Raw genomic sequence first — 26,656 nt, forward strand, 5'->3', positions numbered from 1 at the left:
GAATCAAAGCCACCAATTATCACAAAAAAAGCACCTTCATCTCAAGAACTGCTCACCCCAGGAAGCTCAGTCTGAGTTTGAAATGTATCAGGACTAATTTGATCATGCACTTGGTTCTATCCACGCTGGTGATCCACTGTTTTCCAACAATCCACATTGTTCCCATCAGTATTTTACATTTCATGGCATGGATTTATCCATGGCATTGCTCTCCCACCACCCACCCCCCACCCAGTGCCCCCCAAAAACCCCACAACTGCTCAAATAAGGAAAAAAAAAAACAAAACCCCCACTAACAGCCATACTGTGAAACCAAAATACTATTTAAAAAAACAAATGGATGACAGTCCAACAGTTTGCAGGATTCAAAACTGACTCTACAAAGTAACTGTTTACCTTGTAGAAAGGATTTCCTTTTATTTGGAAAATGAGCAATTGGAAATTGGAGAGAAGAGATAAAAACAATCTTTAGATGCTCTGAAGTTTTGCCTACTGAAGGATTAAAACCGTAAATAAAAAGGTACCAAGCCCTCAGAGCTCACTGCTCACGTGAAGCTTCTTCCATCTCTTTCTTGACCTTTTTAAAAACCATTTTCATGTCTGGGAAAGGAAAACAAAAAAGAAGAATTATTGAGGACAAAAACCCAGCAGGTGTTTGAGTTGATTTTAAACCCAATAAAGTTTAAACTCAACTCAAAGTCTCAAGCCTGGCTTAGAAACTGTGTGGGTGCTTTGGCAGTAAAAGATGAGATTGTGTATAAAAGTCATTAAAGTTAAATTTAAATTAGCTTTTGGAACTCAGGCACCCTGTGGGGATCAATTACAAGCATTCTGGGCATTTTTGGGGGCATTTTCTTCCAAAAATGCCCAGAATGGACACAGCCCCTCCTCTGGCCATACACACCTGCCTTGGCTGGGAAGGCTCTGAACATCTTCTCATCTGAAACTCTTCTGCTGCTGCATCAGCCCCACATTTTCATATACTCTAGCACTATCTTCTCTCATTCTGAAATGAAATCAGGATTTAGAGTCCCACCAAAAAAAAAAAAATCTTATAATACACAAAAGAAATGTCCTATAATACACACCCCATAATTCAGAGGCAATTAATTTCACTTGATTTATTTTCAGAGGCAAGCCCAGCACAACAGGGCAGGTTCTGGGGTAACTCAGCCTCGTCTGAGGTCTCTGAAGGCGAGACAGAACAGCTCAAAAACTGAGGGCAGGGCTGGACTTACTCTGGACACGTTGGGGTTGGGGTGCAGGGGGGGAGAGGGCTCTGATCCCCGCCCGTCTGGTCCGATAAGGAATATTTAATGTTTGTGTACTCGTGACCTTTCCTCTTGCTCTTCTGTGAAGCAAAACACACAACAAAAAGCCAGGTTTGGGGTTAATCCCAGCAACCAATCATTGAGAAAGTGCAGCAATTCCACAAGGAGATACCCATGGGTGTTTTTAGGTTTATCTGTGAGGAGAGAGCCCATCCTGCAGTGAACACATCGCTGAGCACACCTAAACCTGAAAATCCCCATCTTCCCCCATCCCACCATCTCCAGCAGGACACACCAACCCTCTGAACGTACTCAACCCTCATCTCCTTGGCAGAAAAGTCCCCATTTCATTCTTGAGCAGCCAGTGGGCTTCCCACTGACCTCATTTCCAGCTCGGAGCTGGGGCCAACAGAGCAACACCATTGTTTGCAGGAGCTCTAATAAAATAATATCTGAGCCCATTAGGTTTGATATAAAAAGCAGCCAAGCTGTTATTTGGACTGTGCACATATGCTCCAGGCTGCAGCCAATTGTGCTGGCACCCAGCTCCAGATCCTGCCAGGGAACCACACTGGGAAAGAAATGGGAGATGGATTTTTCCTCTTCCCAGGCATCCACAATGCCTGCAAACACTGAAACCTGCAAGGTGGAAATCGAAGTTTTGCAGAGAATTTGAGGTTTGGGGAGGGGTTTGTGGGTTTATTTGGGGTTTTTTAATGCTGCAACAAGTCCTGAGGGCTGACCCAATCTCACAGCAGAAGCTGGCGGAGCCTCCGGGGAGTTCTGGCCCCTGAATTCCCATTAAGAACATTCCTGGGATTGAAGCTTTTCCAGGATGGACTCCTGAAACTCCCTCAGCTCATTCTGCTGATTCCTAAACCCCTCTTAGCCAGGATTTATGACAAAGCTGTCCTGAGCAGTTTGTGGGAACACAGCTTGGGAAAAGATTTGTTGAGCAAACCTGGATTTGCTTCATCGAACAAAGTCTGGGAGAGAAAGATGGACTGGTGGACACAGGGAATGCAGGATTTGTGGGATGGATAGATTGCTGGACACAAGGAAGGCAGAATTTGTAGGATGGATAGATCGCTGGACACAAGGAATGCAGGATTTGTGGGATGGATGGATTGCTGGACACAGGGAATGCAGGATTTGTAGGATGGATGGATTGCTGGACACAAGGAATGCAGGATTTGTGGGATGGATGGATTGGTGGACACAAGGAATGCAGGATTTGTGGGATGGATGGATTGGTGGACACAAGGAAGGCAGGATTTGTGGGATGGATAGATTGCTGGACACAAGGAATGCAGGATTTGTGGGATGGATGGATTGCTGGACACAGGGAATGCAGGGTTTGTGGGATGGACCACAAGGACATTTTGTAGGAACCAGCTGATAAAGAGGAACTAACCCAGTAAGTGTTGGAAAGTCCCCAGCAGGGAAAAAGATACTAAAAAGAGTAAAAATCTGGACTAATTAGCATAGAAAGCAAAAGGTACAAATCCCAACTGCTCTGAGGTCAGGGCAGGGAGCAGCAGGGACGAGGAGAAAACATCAGCTCTTTATCACAAAACCAGGAAACTGCTGTAAAACCCCCCAGAACTGGAGTGCAAGGAATTCCCTGAGCAGGAAGGGGCAGGGGAAGGTCTTTGTGGTTGTCACCACTTATTCCCAAACATTTCTGATCCCTCCACACTCCTGGAAGTGCTTTTTGTTGGACCACCACACTCACCCTTTAATTTTCCACTCCAATAAACTGATTTCCTACCAATAAACTCCCAAAACTGGAATTGGAGTGATCAGCACTTTGATTTTTCCCTTTTAGGAATGCAGGGAACAAGCTCTGAAATCTCTTTGAAACACAAAGAGCACGAGGTTCTGCTTTAATTAACAGACCCTTATCTTTTATTCTTCCTCCACAGGAAATTTGATAACAGGAAGGAAATTTGAGATATGGGGACAGGGAGGGTAGGAGAGAATTCCACTTAAATTAAGGAGAGAATTCCACCTAATATTTTGAAGACAAAATTCCACTCAGTAATTTAAGGGCAGGGTTGCACTCAATAATGTAAGGAGAGGATTCCACCTGATAATTTAAGGAGTGGATTATAATTGATTTAAGGAGAGTATTCCACCTGATAATTTAGGGAATGGATTCCAATTGATTTAAGGAGAGGATTCCACTTAATTTAAGGAGACGAATCCACTTGATAATTTAGGGAGAGGATTCCACACAATGTTTTAAGAAGATTTCACCTGATAATTTAAGGAGAGGATTCCACTTAATTTAAGGAGAGGATTGCACTTGATAATGTAAGAAGAGGATTCCACCTGATATCTTAAGAGGAGGATTCCACCTGTTATCTTAAGGAGAGGATTCCATACAATGTTTTAAGAAGATTTCAACTGATAATTTAAGGAGAGGATTCCACCTGATATCTTAAGGAGAGGACTCCACCTGCTAATTTAAAGAGTGGATTCCAATTGATTTAAGGAGAGGATTCCATACAATGTTTTAAGAAGATTTCATCTGATAATTTAAGGAGAGGATTCCACTTAACAATTTAAGGAGCGGATTCTGCATAAAGTTTTAAGATTTCACCTGGTAATTTAAGGAGAGGATTCCACTTGACAATTTAGGGAGAGGATTCCACACAATGTTTTAAGAAGATTTCATCTGATAATTTAAGGAGAGGATTCCACTTGACAATTTAGGGAGAGGATTCCACACAATGTTTTAAGATGATTTTACCTGATAATTTAAGGAGAGGATTCCATTTAATAATTCAAGGAGAGGAATCTACCCAATAACGTAAGGAGAGGATACCACCACATTTAAGGAGAGGATTCCACCTGATATTTTAAGGAAAGGATTCCACCTGATAATTTAAGGAGAAGATTCCACCTGATATTTTAAGGAGAAGATTCCACTTGATAATTTAAGGAGAGGATTCCACACAATGTTTTAAGAAGATTTCACCTGATAATTTAAGGACAGGATTCCACTTAATAATTTAAGGAGAGGATCCCATCCGATAATGAAAGGAGAGGATTCCACCAAATTTAAGGAGAGTATTCCACTTGATATCTTAAGGAGAGGATCCCACCTACCAATTTAATTATTTCTTAAGCGCAATGAACTAAAATACAGGAGACAATTCACACCTTCAGCCTTCCTAGAACACAATCCCCAGCACTGCTGCTCCCTGCTGGGATCCTTTGGGGTGGACCCACCTGCTCCTCCTCGATCCTGCGCTGGAGGGTCTCGATGTAGTGCTGCACTGCCATGTAAATGAACCTGTACTGGGCCTCTGTCTGCACCATCCCTGAGCGCTGGGACCTCACCATCTGGATGGTCTTGGGGACATCGATGTCACAGTCCACCCCTGGGCACATCCACGGCATTGGGGAGAGCAGGAAAAGAACCAAGGTGAGGGTGGAGCTCACCTGAATCCTCCGTCAGCGTTCCGGGGTGGATCCGGGAGCAGGCAGGGAAATCAAAGGGTTAAGGGCAGGGCAATCAAAGGGTTAAAGGTACCTTTCTCTCGGATGATGTCAATGAGGATGTCAATGACAATGAAAGTTCCTGTTCGACCAATCCCAGCACTGGAAGAAGGGGGGAAAAAAAAGGAATGTTATTGTTTTGATCTTTCTGAATGCACAGCAAAACCTCAGGTAAAGGAATTCTGGCATTAGGAGACAGGAGGCTTGCAAATTATAGCCAGGGGCTTCCAAATTACAGCCAGAGTCAAACCAGAGACCCCAGGGAAGGCACAGAAATCAGCACTTCTGTCCCTCAGTGTTTATAAATCAGAAAAAAACTGTAAGGTCAGATCTAACATTTCTCTGCCTAAAAATGATATCATTTACAAGGTGAGAACACCCAAAATGGACAGAGCCCTCACAGGTGGGATGAGATGCCAGAATTCCCACGATCCTGCACTTGAAATGCCCCAGCCAAGACTGATCCCATCTTCTCATCCAGCAGCAGAAATTTTCATTTATCCAAAGGTTCAGAGCCTGAAATCCCTTCCCAAGGGGACCCTGTGCCACCCACCCAGGATGCGACATTGTACAGACAGAAAATAGAGAATTTTGAGCAATTCCCAGGGGAAGTTGTTCTTTTTAAAGTCTCAGCTCCCTGGGCCAAAAGGAGGAGCGGCAGGAGCCTCACCTGCAGTGGACCACGACAGGTCCTGCATCAGGGATGCTCTCCTGCTTGTGGTGCACCTCCTCCAGGAAGTCCAGGACGCCCCCGGGGTCGCTGGGGACGCCGTGGTCGGGCCAGGTGCGGAAGTGGTACTGCCACACCGTCCTCTCCGTGTTCCCCTGCAGCACAGGGACACAAAACTGCTGCTCAAAACACAGCTGGCTCCTCGTGGGGCACAGCTGAGTCCCCCAAATCCAGCCTGAGCACAGCTCCACAAATCCCAAGGGAAGGAACAAGGCAGGGCTCTCCCTGGCCTGGCACATCAGTCATTAAATCCCTAAAGCTAAATAAATCCCCCAAACTAAAATATCCCAGAGGCCAGGGAGCAAGACAAGATTCCTGTACTCCCCAGATTTTTTGGGATACACCATTGCAGGGAAAATTCCTCTTGACAGCATTAAATCCTGCCAGGGCAGTTCCCAGCTAAGCAGCAGCATCTATATGTTCAGTCCTGTAAGAATAAAATCCCATAGTTCTGCTTTTTTAGGGAGGTTCATACAGGCTTGATAAGAGAAAATAAATGGCAAGACTTTTGCTGCAGGAGCAGGGAATTTTTCCCTTCAAGCACCCAGAATTCCTGCTTGGCCACATCTCCCATAAGTTTGAAATACAGAGATTCACATCCAGCAGCTGAAATTTCAGCAGGCAAACCTTAAGAAAGGGAGGCTTGATGTGATAGGGATCCATCCCCAATTCCCCTGCTTTGCTTCTCCTCCCTGATCCAAACTGTTCCTTAACAGGAATCGCCATTTCCACACAGTTTTCTCACCCTTTTTATCCCTTCCCTTAAGTGAATTTTCCACACACAACTTTTCCTTTCAGTGCAACCATTTCCATGAGGGAGCAAATGCCAGGCTGGATTGAAGTGCCCTCAGTTAAAAGCATTTTCCCTCCTCCCTGATTCCCTGCAAGCTCTGCAGCAGCTCCTCTCCTGCCAAAAGCTGCTTAGGTAGGAGAATTTTCAATTATCCCAAGGGCAAAAAAAGAGAAAGATGGATGAACTGAACATGGAGCTTCAAAGAAAGGCAGGGCTCCATTTATTCACCTCCGAGTGCTTTTATTGATTCCAAAGAAATGGGCTAATCCTGACATTTTTCCTTTGGTGATGCACAAGCTGGGCTAAAAGGACAGAGCTGTTTTTGTTCTCACCTGGCCAACTTTGGAAAGTTTCAGCTCCCTCAGGGTGTAGTCGTGGGCTGCACTCTCCTTCACGTTCCGGACACGCATCACCCCGTACTCCTTCAGGGAATATTCATCTGGCCAGTACTTCACACACTTACTCTGCAAGATTTCACATTATAAAGGAAAAAAAAACAACGAAAAGAAAAGGAACAATCAGGCAGGAAAAAAAATAAAAGTTGCATTGCAAACTGATTAATTCAACCCTGAAGGTTTTGTTTCAGAGCCCACAGAGGACAATCAGCTGATGAGGTGAAGAATATTTTAATGGGGAGTTTCTCCTCTCCATAACAGCCACTGGATAATTTCAGACAGGTACAGGTCACCTCTCCTCTTAGCATATTTTGGGATATTTTGTGCCAGGGTATTTTCAAAAGCTGGGGATTAAAATCATGCTTTTTGTACCCCCTGTCACAGATCTCAAAATTCCACCAGAATTCAGTCCCACAGCCCTACAGGCTGCATAAGAAGAAAGGTCAAAGGTATAAATCATTCCCAGTGGAAATTAAACTTGGATATTTGTTTTTCCATGGCTTGCAGCACGAAGGGCTGACCCAGCTCTGGTTCCATCACCAAAGAGGGCTCAGGCTCCTGCAAAGGGAGCAGTTCATGGGTCTGTAGGTTCTAAAATGCAGAGTTTTTGGTGTGTTGCTGCTCCATCAGGATTATCTCTGCCCAGGGATAAATTCCACCCACTGAGGAATGGATTCACCTATCAGCACTTGGATTTGGCTCCTGTGACAGGTCAGGAAAGAGCAACTCCTGGGAATGCAGCATCAAAGCAGAAATTACTGCAGGAGCAAACACAGAGCAAACACCAAATCCTACAGAGCAATAGGGTCTATTTGCAGTTATCCTGAATATTCAGGAAAAAACACAGCACAGGGAAGCTCCTTCTGCCAGCCCAAGGCAGAGAAGATGGCTGAACACATGCCCACGTAGGCAACAAGATGCTTTCCTGCTATTTTTGCCCTTTTTTCCCTGTCACAAGGGGAGAAACAAGCAAATACTCTGAAACTGAAGCAAATACACTGATTTTTGGGGGGTGCCAGCAGAAATAACTTTGCAGTTTTCAATGCAGAGCTCTGAGCAGCAACATGATGTTAAAATAAGCTTTACTCTGCAGGGCTGGGTTGCTGAACTGCCTCCAAAAGCCCAAAACTCCTTTAATTTCTAAGGATTTGCTGCTTCTGCACTTTAAAGCACATCCAGGACTTGATGCAGGGCTGGGATGTTCCACAGTTCCTCCCTTCCTCAGGCTATGGAGGCAGCTCTGCTGCAAAGGTTCTCTCTTCCTGCAAAGAGCTTGGCCTGAGATAAAAAAGCTTTGATTTGATACCAGGACTGGCATTTGCAATTCTGTAAGAAGTGAAATAGGCATCACAAAACAATCAAGGGTACAGAAAGAAGAAGCAATGCAGCACTGATGAATTAAAGTGTTTTCTCCAGCAAAAGGGATGAGCAAACTTTGGGGAAAAAAATGGAGAAATTGCAGAGGAGCAAAGGCCATTCAGGAGGTTCTTAAAAAAATAATAAATAACTTGAAGGAAGAAAGGTGTATTCAAATCAACTCCATAATTTATTTCTCCTCTTCCAAAACAAAGATTATCACTGGGAATGGGGAGCTTCTCCTCTGTCAGTGAATTCAAAGGAAGGAAACACAAATCCTGCCCCTTTAACAGGGTGATGAAGTGGCAGAACTTTACAAAGACTTTAAAAAATAAATACACAAGACAAAGTCTAATGGCTGCAACAAACAGCACCAGTGGCAGCTTTGACACCTTAATTAGGGAGAGAATTCTGTAAAATTTTCTGTTATTTGTCTTCAGCCCACACACACAAAGTTCCTGGGAGTGAGGACCCCCTGCAATCATCAGTCACCCACAGAAAAACTTGAGCTCTTAATTTGATTTTTCCCACAAATGATGCTCCCCTAAAAAAGCAACAGTTTTCTATTCAGGAACAGATAATGAGAATATGGAAAAAGGTAAAAACGTGGACAATAGTGTGTGGAAGAAGCAGAGAAATTTAAAAGGAGAGAAGGGACAGTATTTATCAAACAGAAAAAAGATCAGAAGCAACAAATTCCAAAGATAAATCCTTACAAACCCCAGGAAGCTGTGTGTGGCTGCCACCAGGATATCAATGTTCAACTATTCCTATTCCTTCCTGCCTTGTGTCATTAGAAACCAGAAAAAATAAAAATATCCCCAGGTTTGCCAGAGGCCAGGGAGCAGGACAAGATTCCTGTGCTCCAAAGGGAAGTGGGGATTTTTGGGATACACCATTGCAGGGAAAATTCCTCTTTCAGAGCATTAAATCCTGCCAGGGCAGTTCCCAGCTAAGCAGCAACATCTTTATGTTCAGTTTTGAAATAATAAAATCCTATAATTCTGCTTTTTTAGGGAGGTCCATCCAGGCTTGATGAGATAAAACAAATGCCAAGACTTTTGCTGCAGGAGCAGGGAATTTTTCCCTTCAAGCACCCAGAACTCCTGCTTGGCCACATCTCCCACCCCAGTGCCTCCTTCCCTAAGTCTGAAATACAGAGATTCACATCCAGCAGCTGAAATTTCAGCAGGCAAACCTTAAGAAAGGGAGGCTTGATGTGACAGGAATCCATCCCCAATTCCCACAGACACCAATAAAAAAAGGACACTCAGCACCTTCCAGAATTCCAAGTAATCCTGTGCCTGATTCCAGTCATAAATCAATTTATCCCTGTCAGATCAGCTGCTACTTGTACTAAAATGTACAAGGGCCTTTCCCAAATGTCTGGTTTTACCTTTCCTCTTTCCACTTCTTTCGTGGTCATGACAATAACTCTGGAATTCTCCTGGAACACCATCCTCCAGAAATCATTCACTGTGTTCTGCAGGCAGCCTTGGGTAGCAATGTAACTTTTTTTTGGCTTTGAGTTGTTGCACTTGGTTTCAAACTCAGGCTAGAGGGAAAAAAACCAAACCAGCAATTAAACAGATTGTGTGTGACAAGATTCCCTTGGATTTAGGGAAGAGGAGGTGGGAATACACTCAAATACACTCACCATAATAATATTAGCATTGATATAGTCTGAAACAGGTTCATTGGGATCACCATCGTGGAGAACAACTCTGGTGTGATCAACTGCAAAAACACACATGGATGTCAAGCACTTGCATTCCACAGTGAACACACAGCAGCTATTAATTAATTATCAATCTTAGTAAATAAGTGATCAGAAAATTCCAAATTGCCTCTTTTGATTCCTTTAGACAAGTGGCTGTGACCAGCTGGACCAAAACATGTCCATGTCTGGGAATTCAGGAACACTCAAACACCAAGTCAAGGCAAAGCTTTGGGATTTGCATATGCCAGTTCTGGCCCCCAAATTAATCCTCTTAAATTTAAGTATTCCAGCCTGTTGAGTTGAGGGATATGAGGCTTTTAAATGAAGATAAAAACCAATATTACAAATATCTACAAAGTGCAAATGTGTGAACCCAAATTGGAAATCACTGGATAATCCTGATAAGAGGGAAAATTATCATTAAAGAGAAGCCAAAGGCCAGTGGCACTTAATTAACCCTGTACTAATGAGGAAAATAAACCAGAGTAACATTAAATGGCAAGGAAGGGTCGATACTTACAGGGTAAAATGTTTTTGTATCTATTTTTGTTCTTGTTTTCCTGGCGCTGCCCTTCCTTACGGCTGTAGAGGAGTTTGCATTCCTGCTGCTGCAAGGTCTGAGGGGAGAGCACAGACAGGGGGGCTCAGAAAAAGCAGGATGGACTGGCCCATGCCCACAGCAATCCCAGAGAAAAGGGAGGAGAGGGGCATTAGGTGGTGGGCTATCCATAATTTATTTATCCATAATTTATTTATCCGTGAATTATCCCAGTGAAGGAACAAGCTGCAGTGGGGATTTCTGGAACACAATGTCCCAGGGACAGCAGCAATTCCATACTTGCACAGCCAGGCTGCTCATGGCAAATCTCCCCACTCCCAAAGCTCCCTGGAGCTGGAGGCACCAGGATCCCCATGCTCTGCTCCAAGTTTTCATCCTCAAAGCAGTTCTGGCCCCACTTAAAGGAACATTCAGGTTTTGGGAGCTGCTCCCCTCAGCATTCCCACCCTCCAGACTCTTACTGTTTATTTAACTGGCACATTTGCTCACTCCTGTCTCAGTCTGATACTCCCTCACTTGATGACCTTGGATAATTAGGCTGATCCTAAAGGCAGGGAAAGCAAAAGAAATTTAAGAGATGAAAAGTTTCAAGCTTGTGACAAAGGCCAGGAAACAGCCCCCAAATTCCAGCCTGTGGAATTCCAGGCAAAAGGTCTGAGAGCCAAACTTTCCCAGCAAGTTAAAGAATTGGAGCAATTAAATGTGTGTGGAAACCACATCTTCCTTCCTAGAGTTAATTATCATTGCTTGGAGCATCCCTGAGGAGAGATCCATGAGCAGCAGTGATCCTAACAAGCCCATTCAGAGCTGGAACAACACAGCCATAAATCTGAATATTCTCCTCCACCTCACCACAACATCCCAGCACTAAGCTCAGAAATAACCATTTTTCAGAAGGAAAAACACTACAAGGGCTGTGAACATCCCTGTCTGGTGCTTCCTGGGACAAGAGGCTCATTCCTGCCTGGAGACAAGTAATTTAAATTCACCATCTGGGCTGGCAGCTCCTGAGCAGCACAGACAGGGATCCATGGACAGCCTGGAGTGTGCTCCCCCCTCCTGCCACCATGGGGGACAGCTGGAGCTTCCCTGAGGGAATGGAAAACAGGGCACTGAAACTGCTAGGAGAGGGCTTCAATCCCAAAAAAATGAGGGTTAGTGCTGACCTCAGTGACAGCAGCAAAGGGGAAAAAGAAGTGCAATGTCCCACAGGTAAAATCCTTCATTTATTTGCTTTTCCTGCTGTAAGGAAAACACTGAGAAATCCACTCCAAGAAAAATTTCTTTAACGCGTAGCAGAAGTCAGGAAAGAACTGTGAATTAATAGTTCAGTTGTGTTTTGCCAAACCAACAATCCCTTCCCACACACACGACCTCTGCTGACTTCCTTCCCTCTCCAGATGGAATTCTGGCCATTCTGACCATCCAGCAGCCCTGCATCAAGGACTGTCCCCTCTCTCTGGAAGGAGAAAGGAGAAAGCTCAATCCTCATTTTCTCATTTCCCAATGCCATCACCTCACCATCTGACATGCCCCTCACACACCTCTGTGCTAATTCCTTCACTTTTCACTGATTAATTTTCCTTCTCCTGGCAATAATCAGAGCACACTGGCCAGCACATTTAGCTAATGGACATTTCTGATCAAAGAGGGTTTCTCCAAGGATGGTCACTTTGCAAATCCATCACTATTCAGGAAGTTTCTCACAGCAGCCTCTCTGGAGCTCCTTGAGAACTTCCCAGTTTGCTGTTGCCATCTGCTGGTGGAATTCCAGACTCCACTGGTGGTTTTGTGTGTGTGAGGTACAAACCAGTCCATTATACCCAGCATGGAGTGCTCCAGAGCAGGCTGGATGGGGCTTGGAGCCACCTGGGATAGGGAAAGGTGTCCCTGGCCATGGCAGGGGTGGGGTAGAATGGGATTTAAGGTCCCTCACAACCCAAATCATTCCACTATCTCAGGTTGCTCCAAGCCACAGCCAATCTGGCTTTTAAGACTTCCAAGGACTGGGCACCCACAGCTTCTCTGGGAAGAGTTTCTTCCAGATTATGGAAGGATTTCTTCCCAATATCTCATCTAAACCTCTTCTAGTTTGAAGCCATTCTCCTTGTCCTGTCCCTACACACTCCTTCTGGAAAAAAAAAACTGGAATTTTTCCTACAGAGAGAAATGAAACACCACAACAAACCAAAAATAAACCTCCAGAAGTCCAAGGAATGCATATAATCCATGTTGTTTCATCCCAGAGCTTTCTACCACTTCCCAATGGCTTTAAGATTCCAAAAAAAGAGCATCAAAAAGCCACAAGGGCAATGGATGGTCTGAGAAATGGAAGTGTCCCTAAAGAAATGGGACACAATTTGGTTCCCAACTTCCCAAACAGCAGAAGGAATTGGAAGGATTGTCCTGGTGGGACAAACAGGGAAGGATATCCAGGAGGATATCCTGGATAAAAAGCACTCTGAGAATCAGGGAAAAAAGGCAAATATCTCAAGCCACGAGAGTGGAGCTGGCAAAGCCCTGGAGATGGGAGCAAAACCAGGGATCTGAGGTGATGGAGAGGAGGAAACACCAGGAAGGCAGAACCCAAGTTTGGCAGTGTGAGAGTGAACACTGCAGGAAAAACTGCAGGAAACACTGCAGGAAACACTCCTTGGAATGTAAGGAATTACCTCAAACTCTTCCCAGAAGCCCTGCTTGACTTTATCCGTGGTCTCTGCCAGTTTGCTGAGCTCCCTGACTCGGCTCTCGATCTCGGCAGCGTTGATCCGGGTGGTGTTCAGGGGCTGGGGGACACACAAACAGCACAGGCTCAGCAAAGAACAGCCATGGAAAGAGAACTCAAACACAAATCCCCTAAGATGTGCATATTTTAATGGGATTTTAGGATCCAGGCAGTTTTTGGATGTCAGTGTTTTGGGATTCGAGCAAAGGGCAGTGAGGACGGGGATGGTGAACAGTTGGTTTTAAAATGTCACGGTTTTTATTTAATTATTCATTTAATTATTTAATTCATTAAATTGTCTCATTTCTGGACATGCCCTGCAACTCTGACAGACCAGGATGACACCAGGAAATTCTGCACATCAGAGACAACACAATCCCTTCCCAAGCCTAACAAAAATTGACTTTTTCATCCATTTCATGAAGTTCAACTCCTCATTTTTTCCCTCAGAAAAAAGTCTTGCAGAGCATATGGAAAAGCTGCATTTCAACCAAATATCCTGGAGATGGCAAAGTTCAGGGGTGGCCTGTCCTTCTCACCTGCTTGAGTTGCAACACAGTGCCCAAAGTCTCCACCATGGGGTTCTTCTTGTAATGCTCCACCAGATCTGTCAGAGAGTCAAACTTCTCCCCTCCACCAACGTCATATTTGAGATCCTGAAAAGACAAATGCTCCTCCAAATAAATGCACTTCCCACCACCACAGCCACAGCACCTCTAGGCTGTGCCTTGCATCAGAAATAACCTCCAAAATTATGGGCAGAAGGCTCTACTGAAATCCTTCTGCTAAAGGATAGAACTTTAATAAATAGAAACAGACACACTGCAGGACATTTCCTTTTTTGCCATCTCCTTGAAAATCGGTTTATCTGCTTTTTTTAGAGAGCTGATTCCCTCTGAACCAGGGCTCACGCAGCTCTGGAGCTATAGGATGAGAATTCAGGAATTAGGGATTTGAATTAATTTCCAAAATTAAGTGTATGATTGGGTCCTGAAAGGCTGGCACTGCCTGGCACCATCTCTATTTTAAGGAAGCAAATGCCAAATTATTTTCCTCAAAGGCATAAATGCTAACTGCACGTCAGAGAGGTTTTCTTGAAAAAATAAACATATTCTGGTAATTCAGCATTTACAGTCCTGGTGGGTCATTTCTACCTCCAAACTACTTCTGTTACTGCACTTTAGGTGTTTTTATACAATTTAGTTTTTGCACTGCCTTCGGGCACAATAGAAGTAAAAGAGAATAAGAAAAATCCATGTTTTTTTTTAAATCCGTGATTATTTTTTAAATAGCAGCCCATGGAGACAGATTAAATATGAAAACTGTAATTTAGTAATATTTCAGTGAAGAACTACCTTATACTAAACAGAAGATTTAGATTTCAGGGCATTCCTTGGAGTGAACACTCGTTTTCACAGACTGTTGATCATCCATCAGGTGTAACTGCCTGAACTGACAGGAGAGAGACATCTGTGGATAGATCTCCATTTATCCAATCACTCCTATTTTGATAAAACCCATCCAGGAGACTGCAAAGGCTCCCTGAGTGATTTGAGCCAGAAGGCCCTGACAGGAGCCAGTCAGCCAAAAAATATTGGAATTTTGATGCCATCAAAGGAGACATTTTGATCAAAGGGATGACCTGCAGCAAGCCCAGGGAAAAGAGGAGTGGATCCAGAGCTCCTGTGCCCGTGGAGTCCCTGCTGCTCCTACCTGGCAGTGGATCATGACGTGTGTCACTTTGGATTTGCCATCGTTGCTCTCTCCTTTGTCATCCCCTGTCCTCACAGAAAGGACAAAGTCCCCAGGGTGGCTCTGGCTCTCCCTCACCAGGAAGCTGCCATGTTTTCCTTTCTCTGTCAGGAGTTTCTCAGCTTCTCTCCCAGAGAGATGCCCGTGAAACCACCTGGAAATGAAGTGACATAGAGGGAGAAACCTTGCTTAGCATTCCAGCTGAATCCATTTGTTCCAGGTGTTTGTTATGAAATTGAATCCTTCTGTTCACTCAGCAACAGCGAGGTCTAGGGAAAACCTCAGTTGGTAAAAATAATAAATAAAATAAGCTTTGGAAGTGTCCAGGTGCACATCAGTGAGGACAGAAACACTTCAAAGCATTTCCATGGCATTTCCAGTGAAGCTTTGATTTGGATCCTTCACAACAATCCAAATAAACACCAGGTTACACTCCAACATTCCCCTCAGTCAAGGCATTCATTCTTTTATTTCCTTCATGAAATTTCCCTGATAAACTTGTGGAAACTTCATAGTTTTGAGACCTCACCCTTCTATCCCATTAGGAACTGGAGAGGGTAATCCCAGCAACCTCAATTCTTCAGGAAATAGGGCCAAAAAACCAACAATCCTCCCCACCTCTGTTAAGGCATTAAGAGAACTTGTTTGATTATTTTTCCTCATTTTTTCATTTCAAGGAATAAACAGGCATCTGCTGGTTTAGTTTTGACCCCTGATATTTCTTCAAATCCAGAGTCCCAAATTCTCCTTATTAACCACACTCCTCAAAAGAGGAGTTCGAGGAATCTGAGGATTTGTGCAGCCCTCACTTTCTACCCACTGCTAGGAAAACCACAAAAAGTTATGCCCAGAAATATCCCTGGGAATTCCTTGCAGCAGCAACAACATCAGAACTTCTCAGATTAAACATTCTCCCAGTAAAAATAAAGGGAATTTTGCCCTCTGTTTCAGTCCTGTCCCACCCAAGAAAGAATCCTGAAGGGAACAGGTTCTGAGGCTTGGATTCTTCACCTTTAACCACATTTATTCATCTATTTTGCAAGAAACCTCCCTGAAACAAATCCAAAGTTGTGGCCACCCTTTTCCCAGAGGGAGGCAGAGTGTGAAGAGGGATTAACACAGCATTTATTAAGCAGCACAAGGACACTTCTCTGACCTTTCTGAGGTGGGATCAGCACAGTTGAGGGGATATTTCAGCTCTATGACATCTCCATTCTTTTCCTTGAGCTGCCCATGGTGTTCCATGTAGTACTGCACCAGCTCAGCCAGCGTGGCAAACTTCTCTCCCCCATAGAGGTCATAGTAGTCACCTGTGTTCTGGATCTTGATGTGGGTCACAGCTCCAGTTCGTCTGAGATTTGAAAGAGAGGACACAAAAACCCTTCCCAAGTCAGCTGATCAATCAATCAATCAATCAATCAATCAATCACTTTTAGATTTGGTGATGCCTGAGGTGGAGAGATCCATATTCACAATTCCAGCATGGAGCTACTGCTCCTCTGCTCCAGCTTCTCTGCCCACCAGGCAGGGAGAACAGGAGAACAGTCCTGTGCTGGAAGTGGCAGCACAAACCCTGCAGCCTCAGGAGCCCCACCAGAAACCCCTCAGAGCCACACAAAATTCCACACACAAGCACAAAGTGGAGGGTGAAAGTTGAACATTCTGGAGATCCAGCAGAGCTGGTTTGCTCCTTTCTCCAGAATTCCCACCAGCTCCCAAAGTCTCCCCCTCAGGAAATATTTGCCTTTGCCTGCTGCCACATTCTCTAATATTAAGGAAGAGCAGCTGCCAGCAGGAATCCCCTCCTGTGCCACAAGGGCTGTTATCTCACAAGTATCCAAGCAGCACAACTCTTATCACCAATCCCACTTTTCCTTTTTCCTTTATCTACTTCCTCTTGCTGTCTTTCCCCCATCCCTACCATGCAGTGTCAGGGGACAACTGCCACAGAAGGCCTATTTTGGAAGCTGAAAAAGCCACAGTTGCCCTTAAAAACTTGCTGACTTTTCCTGTGCAAGGAGAGTCTGGATTTCCTGCTGGATCACTAATTCCCAACACCTCTGGCTCCTTCCAGTTGGTGATCAAATGGATTTGTAAAGGGCTAAAAGCAATGTTACTATCAACCTATTTCTGCTTCCCCTCAGCATTTTTGTCCTGCTGTAAAATCAGAGTTCACTCCCCTCCAATTTAGAGCTGAGTAAAAGTTTTTGAGAAGTTCTTCAGGGAAAATGGGAGAAAAAGAAGAGGGAAAAGTGAACAACACTAAAAAGTGACCAGAGCATTCTTTCACCTCTTTCAAGGAGTTCATCCACTATTTCTCCACAGGACAGCAGCAAATTAAGATCATCACCAACCTGGGGCAAGACTGGGAAGATCCAAACTCACCTAACAGAGAGTGTGAAGTCTCCTGGGTTACTTTTGCTGGGCCGTGCCAAGAAGCTGCCATCGACTCCTCTTGTTAACAGCAGGTTTTCTGCCTCCACCCCAGTGATGTTTGGATGAAACCATCTACAAGAGGTTAAAAATAAAGAATGCTAATAAATAAACAGCAGGTTCTCAGAGTTAACTCACAGAGAGCAATGTGACAGCTTGCAAACTGAGTTTTGCACCTAAATTAATAAAATTTCATTATTAGTTTCACACTGCAACTTTATATATTGCAACTTTTTGTAAGCCTAAGAATTACACTTATCCCCACTCTGAGTGCCTGGATTAAAATGATATCAAAGGTACACAACATAAACACAGACCAGAAGTGGTATTTCCTTACTCCAGCAAAACACAGCACACAAAGAAACTGAAAGACAAACAGGAAAAATACCTAAAAATAAAACAAAACATCCAAAGTGACACTTGACAACATTTTGAAGGTTAAAAACTGAACAAAACCTCATGGTTTAGGGCACAGCTGAGGGGGTCAGGAAGGAACTCCCTGCGTGGACACCCCACTGCTCTTCCTCGCAGGGATGTGGAGCCGGGGTCGGATCTGTCCTGTTTAAATACAACCCCAGAGGAATCTCCTATTGATCCTCACCACCCACAAACTGCTCTCAATGACTATCCCAGAGCCCAGGCAGAGCTGGGGCTGGGCTGGGGCCAGCAGCTCCGTGTCCCCACCTCTGGCATTGACTTTGGGACTTATTTGGAGGCACTCGGTGTCACCGCTGCCTCTGCTCTTATCTGGAATTTGCCCATTTTTATTGCAGCCCTGAGGGAGTTGTGCATAAAAAGGTTTGGGGAGAATTTTAGAAAGAAAATTCTAAGAATAAACTATTGGGTGTGAGCACCCCAACCTCAGCTCTGCCACTTTTCCACTCAGCAATTAAAAATCACTTTTAATTTTCAGAGCTAAATCCCCATTGTTGTGTGCTGAAAGAACCCAGCCTGCTCCTCTCTCTTCACCTCCAGGTTTTTCCAAAGTACAACAAAATATATCCAAAAAACTCCACAGCCAGGCTCATCACAGGGAGAGGAATGTTATATCCAGAAAAATGGAACAGCATTCCTGATCCTTCCTGATCCAGTCAGCATTTCAGGCTAAATTGCTAAATCAGCAAAATATGAGAGCACAGGTCTAAATTTAGGGTTATTATTTCAATTGTTGCAGCAATTCCTTCTCTACTGAAGAGTTGCCAATATTCCCACCAAAGCCTTCTCCAGAGCATTCTCTTCAGAAATATTCTGGAGTTTTAGGATTCTAGAAAATCCAAATCCCTAGCAAGTCATTCATTAGGATCCTTTTCAGAAATAAATTGTGTGAATCTTCTTGTGAATCTTTTCTTCCCCTAGTTCATAATATTCTACTTGCACCATGAAAATCTAGTGAATAGTCCCCATCCTTCACTGAAGAACAACACAGAAAATATCAAATTTATGCACATGGAAAAAACCATTCAAAAATACTTCCAAATTATCACAGCAAATGGGAATGAACTACTGAATAATGTTACATTTATCTAACAATTATTCAAAGGTCAAGGAAAGTTCTCACAAGAGAAACTGCACAAACATCCATATCTGGCATGAAGTGAACATTAAATAACACATTTTAGCCCACAACAGGTTGCCTGGAGAAGGTGATCATATATTTACCACATTTTCACTCCCAAAATTTTACTTCCATTAGGAAAAAACAAAAACAAAAGGGAAAAAAAACACCAAAAAGCAAAACAAAACAAAAAATGTGCAGTAATAATTTGAACACTGCAAGCTTTTTAAATATGCACAGGGTTCAAGAGAAACCTTGGTAAATTTTGGAGTTTATGGCAAAAAACTGTCTAAATAGACAGAGAAGAAATTTTGAAGTTTATAGCAAAAAACTGTCTTAGATAGAGGAGAAATTGTTGGGATTGCTTCTCCAGATTTATTATATTGACATTCCATAAACATCAACCAGTGAAATATCTTCTGTATCCCACCCTGAACCTTAAGCTGTGCATGAGCTGTTACAGCAAAGGAAAAATAATAATTTATGTACAGAGATAACTACAAATAACCTTTTATTTAACCAGCATTTAAAGGAGAGCTTAAACACACAATAGATGGTTCAAAAACCCTATAGATGGTCCAAAATCTCTCTCCCACATCCACACAAAGATGCCAAAAGCCCAATGCAGCAGAGCCAAGCTACACCTGGGAGGGTTTCTTGCACTTTATGTAACTGTGGCTCTGCTGGCACCTCGTCCTCCTGCTCCCTCAGCTCCATATTTTTGGCTTTGAGTAGGAAGCTGCATTTGTCAGGCACCCCAAATAGCAGAATGGGGGTGTCAGGGATCCCTGCCAGCGGTTCCGGCCGCCAGGAGGATCCTCCTTGAAGTGCTGCCATCCCTTGTGCTCCCAACCTTGGGGCTGCAGCCCTTCCAAACGGGGAGGGGACAGCCAGGACCTGCTCTCACGCTTCCTTTTATAGGGATGGAATGCATTTTGGGCTTTTTTGTGCTCTTTTCCCTGCCCATGGCCGTGGCAGCAGGTGCAGAGTCGGTGCCCCGGCCAAGGGCAGTAAATACAATCCCAGGAGTCACCCAAACCCACGCCCTTGGCAGAGCTGCTCCTCACCATCCCTCCTGCAGCAATTCCCACTCAGGGGCTTGGAATGCATCACTGCCAGCCCATAATGAGCCCACAGCAAGGTGGGAAACAAGGGGCTCAAAATCAAGGGGGTATCAGCAAAGCAAGGAAACTTCTGATGGGAAAAAAAAAAAAAATCCACGGTGGAAAATCCACAGTTATCCCTTTTTTGTTGTCATGGTCCAGCAGGATCTGTGCTCCCTAAGTCACACACTGCCAGCACATTTCTCTCTCACCAAACCAAAAGAAATAAATCGATACAATTTTCCATGCAGTGATTTGGGTTTTTAATCACCTTTGCAAGAGCAAAGGAGAGATGAAATCAGTTCTGTCTCAGCTGTCACAGCCCCAGCACTGGGGAAGTGCTGACGGGTACTTTAATTACTCCTATTTATAGGCTCATCAGTTGATATTTCCCAGCTTTTTTCAGTCTCCCTCACAAGTTACAGTTTAGGGCTCTGAGCAGACTCACAGTAATTATTCTGGCAAGGAGGAAGCTCACAGTGCAGCCAAAAGGTAACTTGTAACCTTGCTGCCTGTGTGAGGAGGGACACCCAGAGAGCACAACATAGACAAAAAACTCTCCATACAGCTCAAAAAACCCCAAATCCTACTATAAATGACCATGGATTTAAAACAATTCACCCCAATTCACCATCTTGAGGAGAAAAGAGAGGACAACTTACCCTTGGAGAAATTACAGTTTAATAGATATTACTTATAGAGGTGAATCAATTGAAATTGTGGCTGCCCCATCCCTGAAGTGTCCAAGGTCAGGTTGGAGCAACCTGGGATAGTGCAAGGTGTCCCTGCCCACGGCAGGGGTGGAATGGGATGAACTTTAAGATCCTTCCAACCCAAACCATTCTGGGAATCTCAGAACAGGTTGGTTAAAAAGGATAAATACATTTATAGCATTTCCTATGACAATAATTCCTCTAAAGCCCAAAGCTCACCCAAAAGGACACCGGGTACAAATATCAAAATCCATTAAGGACAGCGAGAAGCTACAACAAAGAAACGGGTTTGGCTGTTTGCCGTCGTGCTCCAGCAGTGCCACAAGGGTTTGAAATTAGAGAGAACGCTGATAAGTGATTAAGAGCGCAGGTGTGGGGAGCTCAGGGACACTCCTTTTGTAGCCGGGCCGTGTTTTAGGGTCGGTAAATCATTGCTGCTGGCCCTCGATGGAACACGAACCCGGCACTGAGCAGGGCCCAGTCACCAACAATCCATCCCTCGGGCTCCATGGGGACACTCACGGGAACCCCCCCAAACCGGGGGCACCGGGGCAGCTCCGGTGCCAACGAGACACTCGAAGCCCCCCGATCCCTGCACCCCCGGGAACGGGCGGGGAGCGGGATCGGGGAGCGGGGACATCCCTCAGGAACGAGCGGGGTGGGGGCTGCGGGAGGGGAACATCCCCCGGGAACAGGCGGGAGGGGGCTCCGGGAGCCGGGACATCCCCGCGGGAACGGCGCGGTGGGCGCTGCCGGGGCGGCTCCCGGGGCTCCTGCCCGCCCGCCGGGAGCAGCCCCGTCCCCGCAGCCCCGGCAGCCGCGGCCCCTGCCCGCCGCCCTCCCCGCCGGCACGGCCGCCGCTCCCGCCTCACCTCCGCGATGTCATCTTCCCCCGTGGCCCCGGCGGGTCGCGGTGCGCCGGCCCCCCCGCGCCGCCCGCCGCTCACATGGGGGTCCCGGCGGGGCCGCGGCCTTCGGGCGCTGCGGGGAGCGCGAACAACGGCGGCCTCGGGCCCGCGAGCGCGGCGCGGCCCGCCCCGCGTCACCGCCCGCGCCGTCATCGCCCCGCGCCGCGCCCCGCCCCGCGCCGCCGCTCCGCCCGGGGGGCTGCGGGACCCCCGGCACCGGAGCGCGGTGGTATCGGAGCCTCGTCCGTACACGGGGCAGGGCGCGGAGCCCGCCGAGCCCCGAGCGGACGCGGGTTAAGCGGCGGCGGCGCGGCGGGACCGCTGTCCGGGCCGGGGGTCCCGCAGCCCCCAGAGCGGGCGCGGGGTCCGGTGTCCCCCTCGCTGGTGACCCAGGGCTGCCCCGGGCAGCGCGGACGGTCTCGGACTACAAGTCCCATGGTGCCCCGCGCGGCGCGCTGACGTCAGACGCCGCGCTGTCCTTAGCCCGCGCACCCGGATGTGAGTTCCTTTTGCTCCCCCGGAAGGTGAGGATGGCGGAGCTGTCGCTATCGGCGCCGGGCCCATCGCGCTCCATCCGCCGCCATCCGCCCGCCGGTGGCCCCGCTGCGGTCACAGGCGCGGCCCGGGAGCCTCGGGGAGCGGCGGATGGGCCCGGATGGGCGCGGGGGTGGGGAGGAACGGGAGTGTCGCCGGTCCGAGCCGGCCAGGCCGCGGCGGGATGTGGAGGCCGCTCCGGAGCTTCCCGGGAGCTGGGCTGGGGCTGGACGGGGGAGACCGCTGGGGCAGGGCCGGGCAGCTCAGCGGTGCCGGGACAGAGGCGGCTGCAGGCTCGGGATGTGTTTCCGTGTCTTCGCGCTTCCCACCGAGGAGCGCTTGGATGTGCGCTGTTGTAACCAGCGTGCAGGAGCAGCTTAAGCCGTGTAGAGGCGCACAGGGAGCAGGGCTAAGTCAGCTGCGCCCGGAGGAGGTGGCTGACAGCTACTAGAAAGGTGTGAAGGATTTGGATTTTTTTATTTTGTGTGCTTTGTAACAAGCTCTAAACCCTGCTGTCCGTGATCGCAGATGGCGGGCGAAAAGGCGCCGGAGAAGAAGCCAGGTGAGAAGAAGCCGGCCAAGAAGAAGGGAGGGGAGAAGAAGCCGGCAGAGCAGAAGCCAAGCCAGAAAGCAGCTGGGGACAAGAAGAAGAGGGTGAAGAAATACCATGCCAGCCGTAACCCCGTCCTGGCCCGCGGCATCGGGAGGTATTCCCGCTCTGCCATGTACGCCAGGAAAGCCCTGTACAAGCGCAAGTACACGGCCCCAGAGACAAAGGTAGGGTGGAGAGATCTGGGGGGAATAGTGGGGTTTATCGTGGTGCCTTTGGTTTGAAATGTGCTGAGTTTTCCTCGTTCTTTGCTCGCAGATAGAGAAGAAGAAGAAGGAGATGCCCCGTGCCACCATCACTAAGCCAGTGGGTGGAGACAAGAATGGAGGCAGTCGGGTGGTTAAAATCCGGAAGATGGTACGGAAAAGCACCGGGATGCTCGTGGTTTGCTGCAGGGGGCTTTAGGCTGGGTGATGGAGTCTTATGCTTGGGGTAATATAGGGGCCTCAGCCTGTGCTGTGCTTTCTGTGAGTATGGACCCAGCATTTGTGGGAGGTGGTGGGAATTCAGGTAGGAATTCTCTGTCCTGTGTGTTTCTGTGCCATGGTGGAAGTACACGCATAAATACAGAGCTGGACACTAAATATGTCCAAAATATCCAGTGTGTTTCCAAGCCCATCTGCAGCAGAAATCCTTCAGAAAGGATTCCCTGAACTTCAGGGAAATAGGGAGATGCTTTTTGAGGAGTTGCTGTGCTGTGAGACACCCAGGTGCTACAAGATGTTTGTCCTGTGCTCCCAGCCCAGGTACTACCCCACGGAGGACGTTCCCAGGAAGCTGCTGAGCCATGGCAAGAAGCCTTTCTGCGAGCACAAGCGGCGCCTGCGCTCGTCCATCACCCCCGGCACGGTGCTGATCCTGCTCACCGGCCGGCACCGCGGCAAGGTGGGCACTGCTCCTGCTCCCAGGCTCTGGCAGCCTTTCAGGCACCCTCAATCTCCCAGCTGGGCCGCTGGGTGTAAATGTGTGACTTCTGTCTGGGTGTTCTCCTTGTCCAGCCTTTAGGGGTGAAATGTTTGTAAATTAAGGTTGTTCTGAGCAGAGCTGGAAGTAAAACAGGCTCAGCCAGTTGTTTGGACACAGTGCAAAGAGTTTTGCTGCAGAGCAAAGCCAGTGCCTGTTTCTGCTCCTGCAAAGACAAAACTTTGTCCTACAGAGTTTCATTCTTAATCTAATTATCAGGGTATAATGGATTGTTATATTGGGTTCTCCATCCTCAGGATGGACCATCCTGAATTCTTGTCACCATCTTGAATTCCTGTCTTGAATTCTCTGTCTTTGATGTTCATGGTTCCATAAAGAATGCTGTCAGAGAAGGAAACCTTGACCAGATGAAGCAAAACACAACAGGGGAATGGCTCTTGACTGTGAGGTTACAGAGTCCTTGTGGTGTTTATCCAATTCCTGTCTGTAACTCACACAAAGGATTTGGCTGTTGCCATGGGATGGGGAAGAGTTAAACTGGAGTAATTTCCTTTGCTCAGCCTTGGGAGAAAAAGCTCATGGAGAGTCACACTTGGCTGGAGAGGTGGCAGCTCCTCAGGTGGCACAGCTGACCCACACCTGGAGCACTGTCAGTGCTTGTACCAGTAACAGAGGCACAATCCCAGTTTGGCTGTGGTGTGGGAGCACTGGGACCTGAGGATTGATGTCCTGTCTCATTTCTTTACAGCGTGTTGTGTTCCTGAAGCAGCTTGATACTGGCCTTCTGCTTGTTACAGGTAAAAAATTGTATTTAAGCACGGTATTTTTGTTTTGGGAGAGTTCTTTGTGGGTCTTTTAAGTTCAAGTTTGTCTCTGGAGTCAGTGGTACAACAGATCTGCATGTGTTTGGTTTGGCACATCAGTGTGGAATCACGTTTTGTGGTGGAGTCACCACTCCTGGAGGTGTCCAAGGAACAGCTGAATGTGGCACTCAGTGCTCTGCTGGAGTTGACAGTGTGGTGATCTGTCAAAATTGGACTTGATGATCTTTGAGATCTTTTCCAACCTTAATGATTCTGCCACTTGTGACTTTGCAGGGAGGTGGAGAGGAGATAATTAAGCTTGAGTGTCTGACTGGAAGAGCTCAGAAAGGAGATTTTTGTATTTCTAGAGGGCTTTGACTGTTGAGATATTATCTGTAGGCAACTCTGAAGGAATTGGTCATCACATAGACCACAGAAATTCAGCTTCAAGGCAGTGATTTTCCCCAGAAAAGCTGACCTTGTTCTCTCTTGTCTTCTCTGCCTTTAGGCCCCCTGGCTGTCAACCGTGTGCCTCTGCGCAGGGCCCACCAGAAATTTGTTATTGCCACATCCACAAAGGTGGATCTCACTGGGGTGAAAATTCCCAAGCATCTCACGGATTCCTACTTCAAGAAGAAGAGGCTGAGGAAGCCCAAGCACCAGGAAGGAGAGATCTTTGACACTGAGAAAGAGGTAAGGGACAGGGTGGTTCTTTCTTTCTCAATGCTCCAGGCTGGAAAGGGGGAATTAGCACGGAAAAAAACGGTGGATTTTAAGTGGTCATTAAAAAAGTGAGGTGATGCCATTAAAATGAGGTAACCTCCTTTTAAATTGTGGATTTTTCTCAGAGGAGGAGTTAAAGGTCTTTTGACCAAGAAATGCTGTCACTGTGTTGGCTCCAAGGAGTGTGTCAGTGCTCCGCCGCCTTCCCGTTATCGAGAACAAATGGGGGAAAGATTTCTTTAAAATCCCAAAACTCAGGGTTTGCCCTGAATTTCCTCCTCTCTCTAAAGAATCCTGCAGTTTCTCCCAGGATTTTAAGGTTGCTTTCTGTGCTTTACAGAAATATGAGCTGACGGAGCAGCGCAAGACAGACCAGAAGGCCGTGGATTCCCAGATCCTGGCGCGGATCAGGAAGGTGCCTCAGCTCCGGGGGTACCTGCGCTCCACGTTCTCTCTCTCAAATGGAGTTTATCCTCACAAATTGGTGTTCTGAGCCTCCTGCAAGCACCACATTAAACTCCCAAGGGAAAAAAAAGCCAGGATTTGTGGTGTGTTCATTGCAGTGTGCAACAGCAGGTGTTGTACGGCTCTGGCAGTGCTTGTTGATGCTGGGTGAAACTCTGAGGGGTTGTGGGTAGTGATCAAAATTTGGAGAAGTTTGGGGTGTAGGAGTTTTGGCTGTTGTAGTTTTGGGTAGTTGTTGAATTTCTTTAACTATTTAACATAAACAGGAATTCAGTTTTCTTAACTCTGAATAAGCTGGGAAAGGATCCTGAACAGATTTTGCTTTGGAATAGCAGCTAAGGCTGGACTCAGTGCAGGATAAAATGAAGACAGAATATTTCTGTGCTGAGCTTCAGCTACTGAATAACTTCTGAGAGGTATTTCAGGAGCTATGCTTTGATTTTGAAGTGGAAATGCTGGGAATGCTCCACAGTTTTGCAGAATAGAAGTGTCTGAAAGTGAGTGGAGAAGGTTAGTGCTGTGTTGAACTCAGCAGAAATCAATGCTCTACACAAAGCAGGGATGTACAGTTCACCAAGTCTGGCACTCTGGAGCTCTTCCTTAGGCAGATCCTGCAGGAATCCAGGTTTATGTAACTGCACCATCTGTCTGCCCAGTCATTCTGAGCTGAGGTAGCCAACAGGGTTAGACTTGACGAGAAATAGAGATTTCAACAAATTCACCCAGGCTCCATGAAAACAGGATGGGGAAGAGAGCAATGCAGCCGTCCCTGAGGTGGAAGCCATGCTCAGTGGGAATTGGGCTTGGAGTGCTCCAGAGGCAGTGGGAGAACTTGGACACCTGTGGAATACCTGGTTTGCACCAAGGGGCTGCAGTCTGGTGCTGGTGGTGTTAAAGTGTCTGAAGTGAAAGCTCTGGGCACTCCCACCATCCTCCTGTTGCTAATTTCCAGCTGGGAGAGCTGCGGGGTGTCAGGCTGCAGAAGGGAAGGCTCCAGGGAGACCTTGAAGCCTTTTGCAATGTCCAAAGAGGCTCCAGGAGAGCTGGAAAGGCACTTGGGACAAGGCCTGGAGTGAC

The 26,656-nt window shown here is 46.7% G+C and overlaps 2 protein-coding genes across 2 annotated transcripts; one reads left to right on the forward strand and one right to left on the reverse strand.

Moving 5' to 3' along the window:
• Nucleotides 1-292: 292 nt before the first annotated feature.
• Nucleotides 293-21,630, reverse strand: PTPN11 (protein tyrosine phosphatase non-receptor type 11). The gene is made up of 16 exons (XM_058816528.1): nucleotides 21,485-21,630; nucleotides 17,194-17,316; nucleotides 15,965-16,159; nucleotides 14,770-14,962; nucleotides 13,596-13,712; nucleotides 13,004-13,117; nucleotides 10,293-10,389; nucleotides 9,710-9,789; nucleotides 9,449-9,607; nucleotides 6,634-6,765; nucleotides 5,449-5,603; nucleotides 4,813-4,880; nucleotides 4,509-4,660; nucleotides 1,239-1,351; nucleotides 905-1,006; nucleotides 293-600 (listed from the first exon to the last, which is right to left on the reverse strand). The coding sequence occupies exons 1-15, from the start codon at nucleotides 21,496-21,498 to the stop codon at nucleotides 937-939; spliced, it is 1,782 nt and encodes a 593-aa protein (XP_058672511.1). The 5' UTR covers nucleotides 21,499-21,630; the 3' UTR covers nucleotides 293-600; nucleotides 905-936.
• Nucleotides 21,631-22,359: 729 nt separating this feature from the next.
• On the forward strand, nucleotides 22,360-25,649 carry RPL6 (ribosomal protein L6). The gene is made up of 7 exons (XM_058816803.1): nucleotides 22,360-22,487; nucleotides 22,583-22,831; nucleotides 22,923-23,021; nucleotides 23,406-23,549; nucleotides 24,337-24,385; nucleotides 24,900-25,084; nucleotides 25,455-25,649. The coding sequence occupies exons 1-7, from the start codon at nucleotides 22,398-22,400 to the stop codon at nucleotides 25,605-25,607; spliced, it is 969 nt and encodes a 322-aa protein (XP_058672786.1). The 5' UTR covers nucleotides 22,360-22,397; the 3' UTR covers nucleotides 25,608-25,649.
• Nucleotides 25,650-26,656: the final 1,007 nt, after the last annotated feature.

This window comes from Ammospiza caudacuta, chromosome 18 (assembly GCF_027887145.1).
Source record: "Ammospiza caudacuta isolate bAmmCau1 chromosome 18, bAmmCau1.pri, whole genome shotgun sequence".
NCBI lineage: Eukaryota > Metazoa > Chordata > Aves > Passeriformes > Passerellidae > Ammospiza > Ammospiza caudacuta.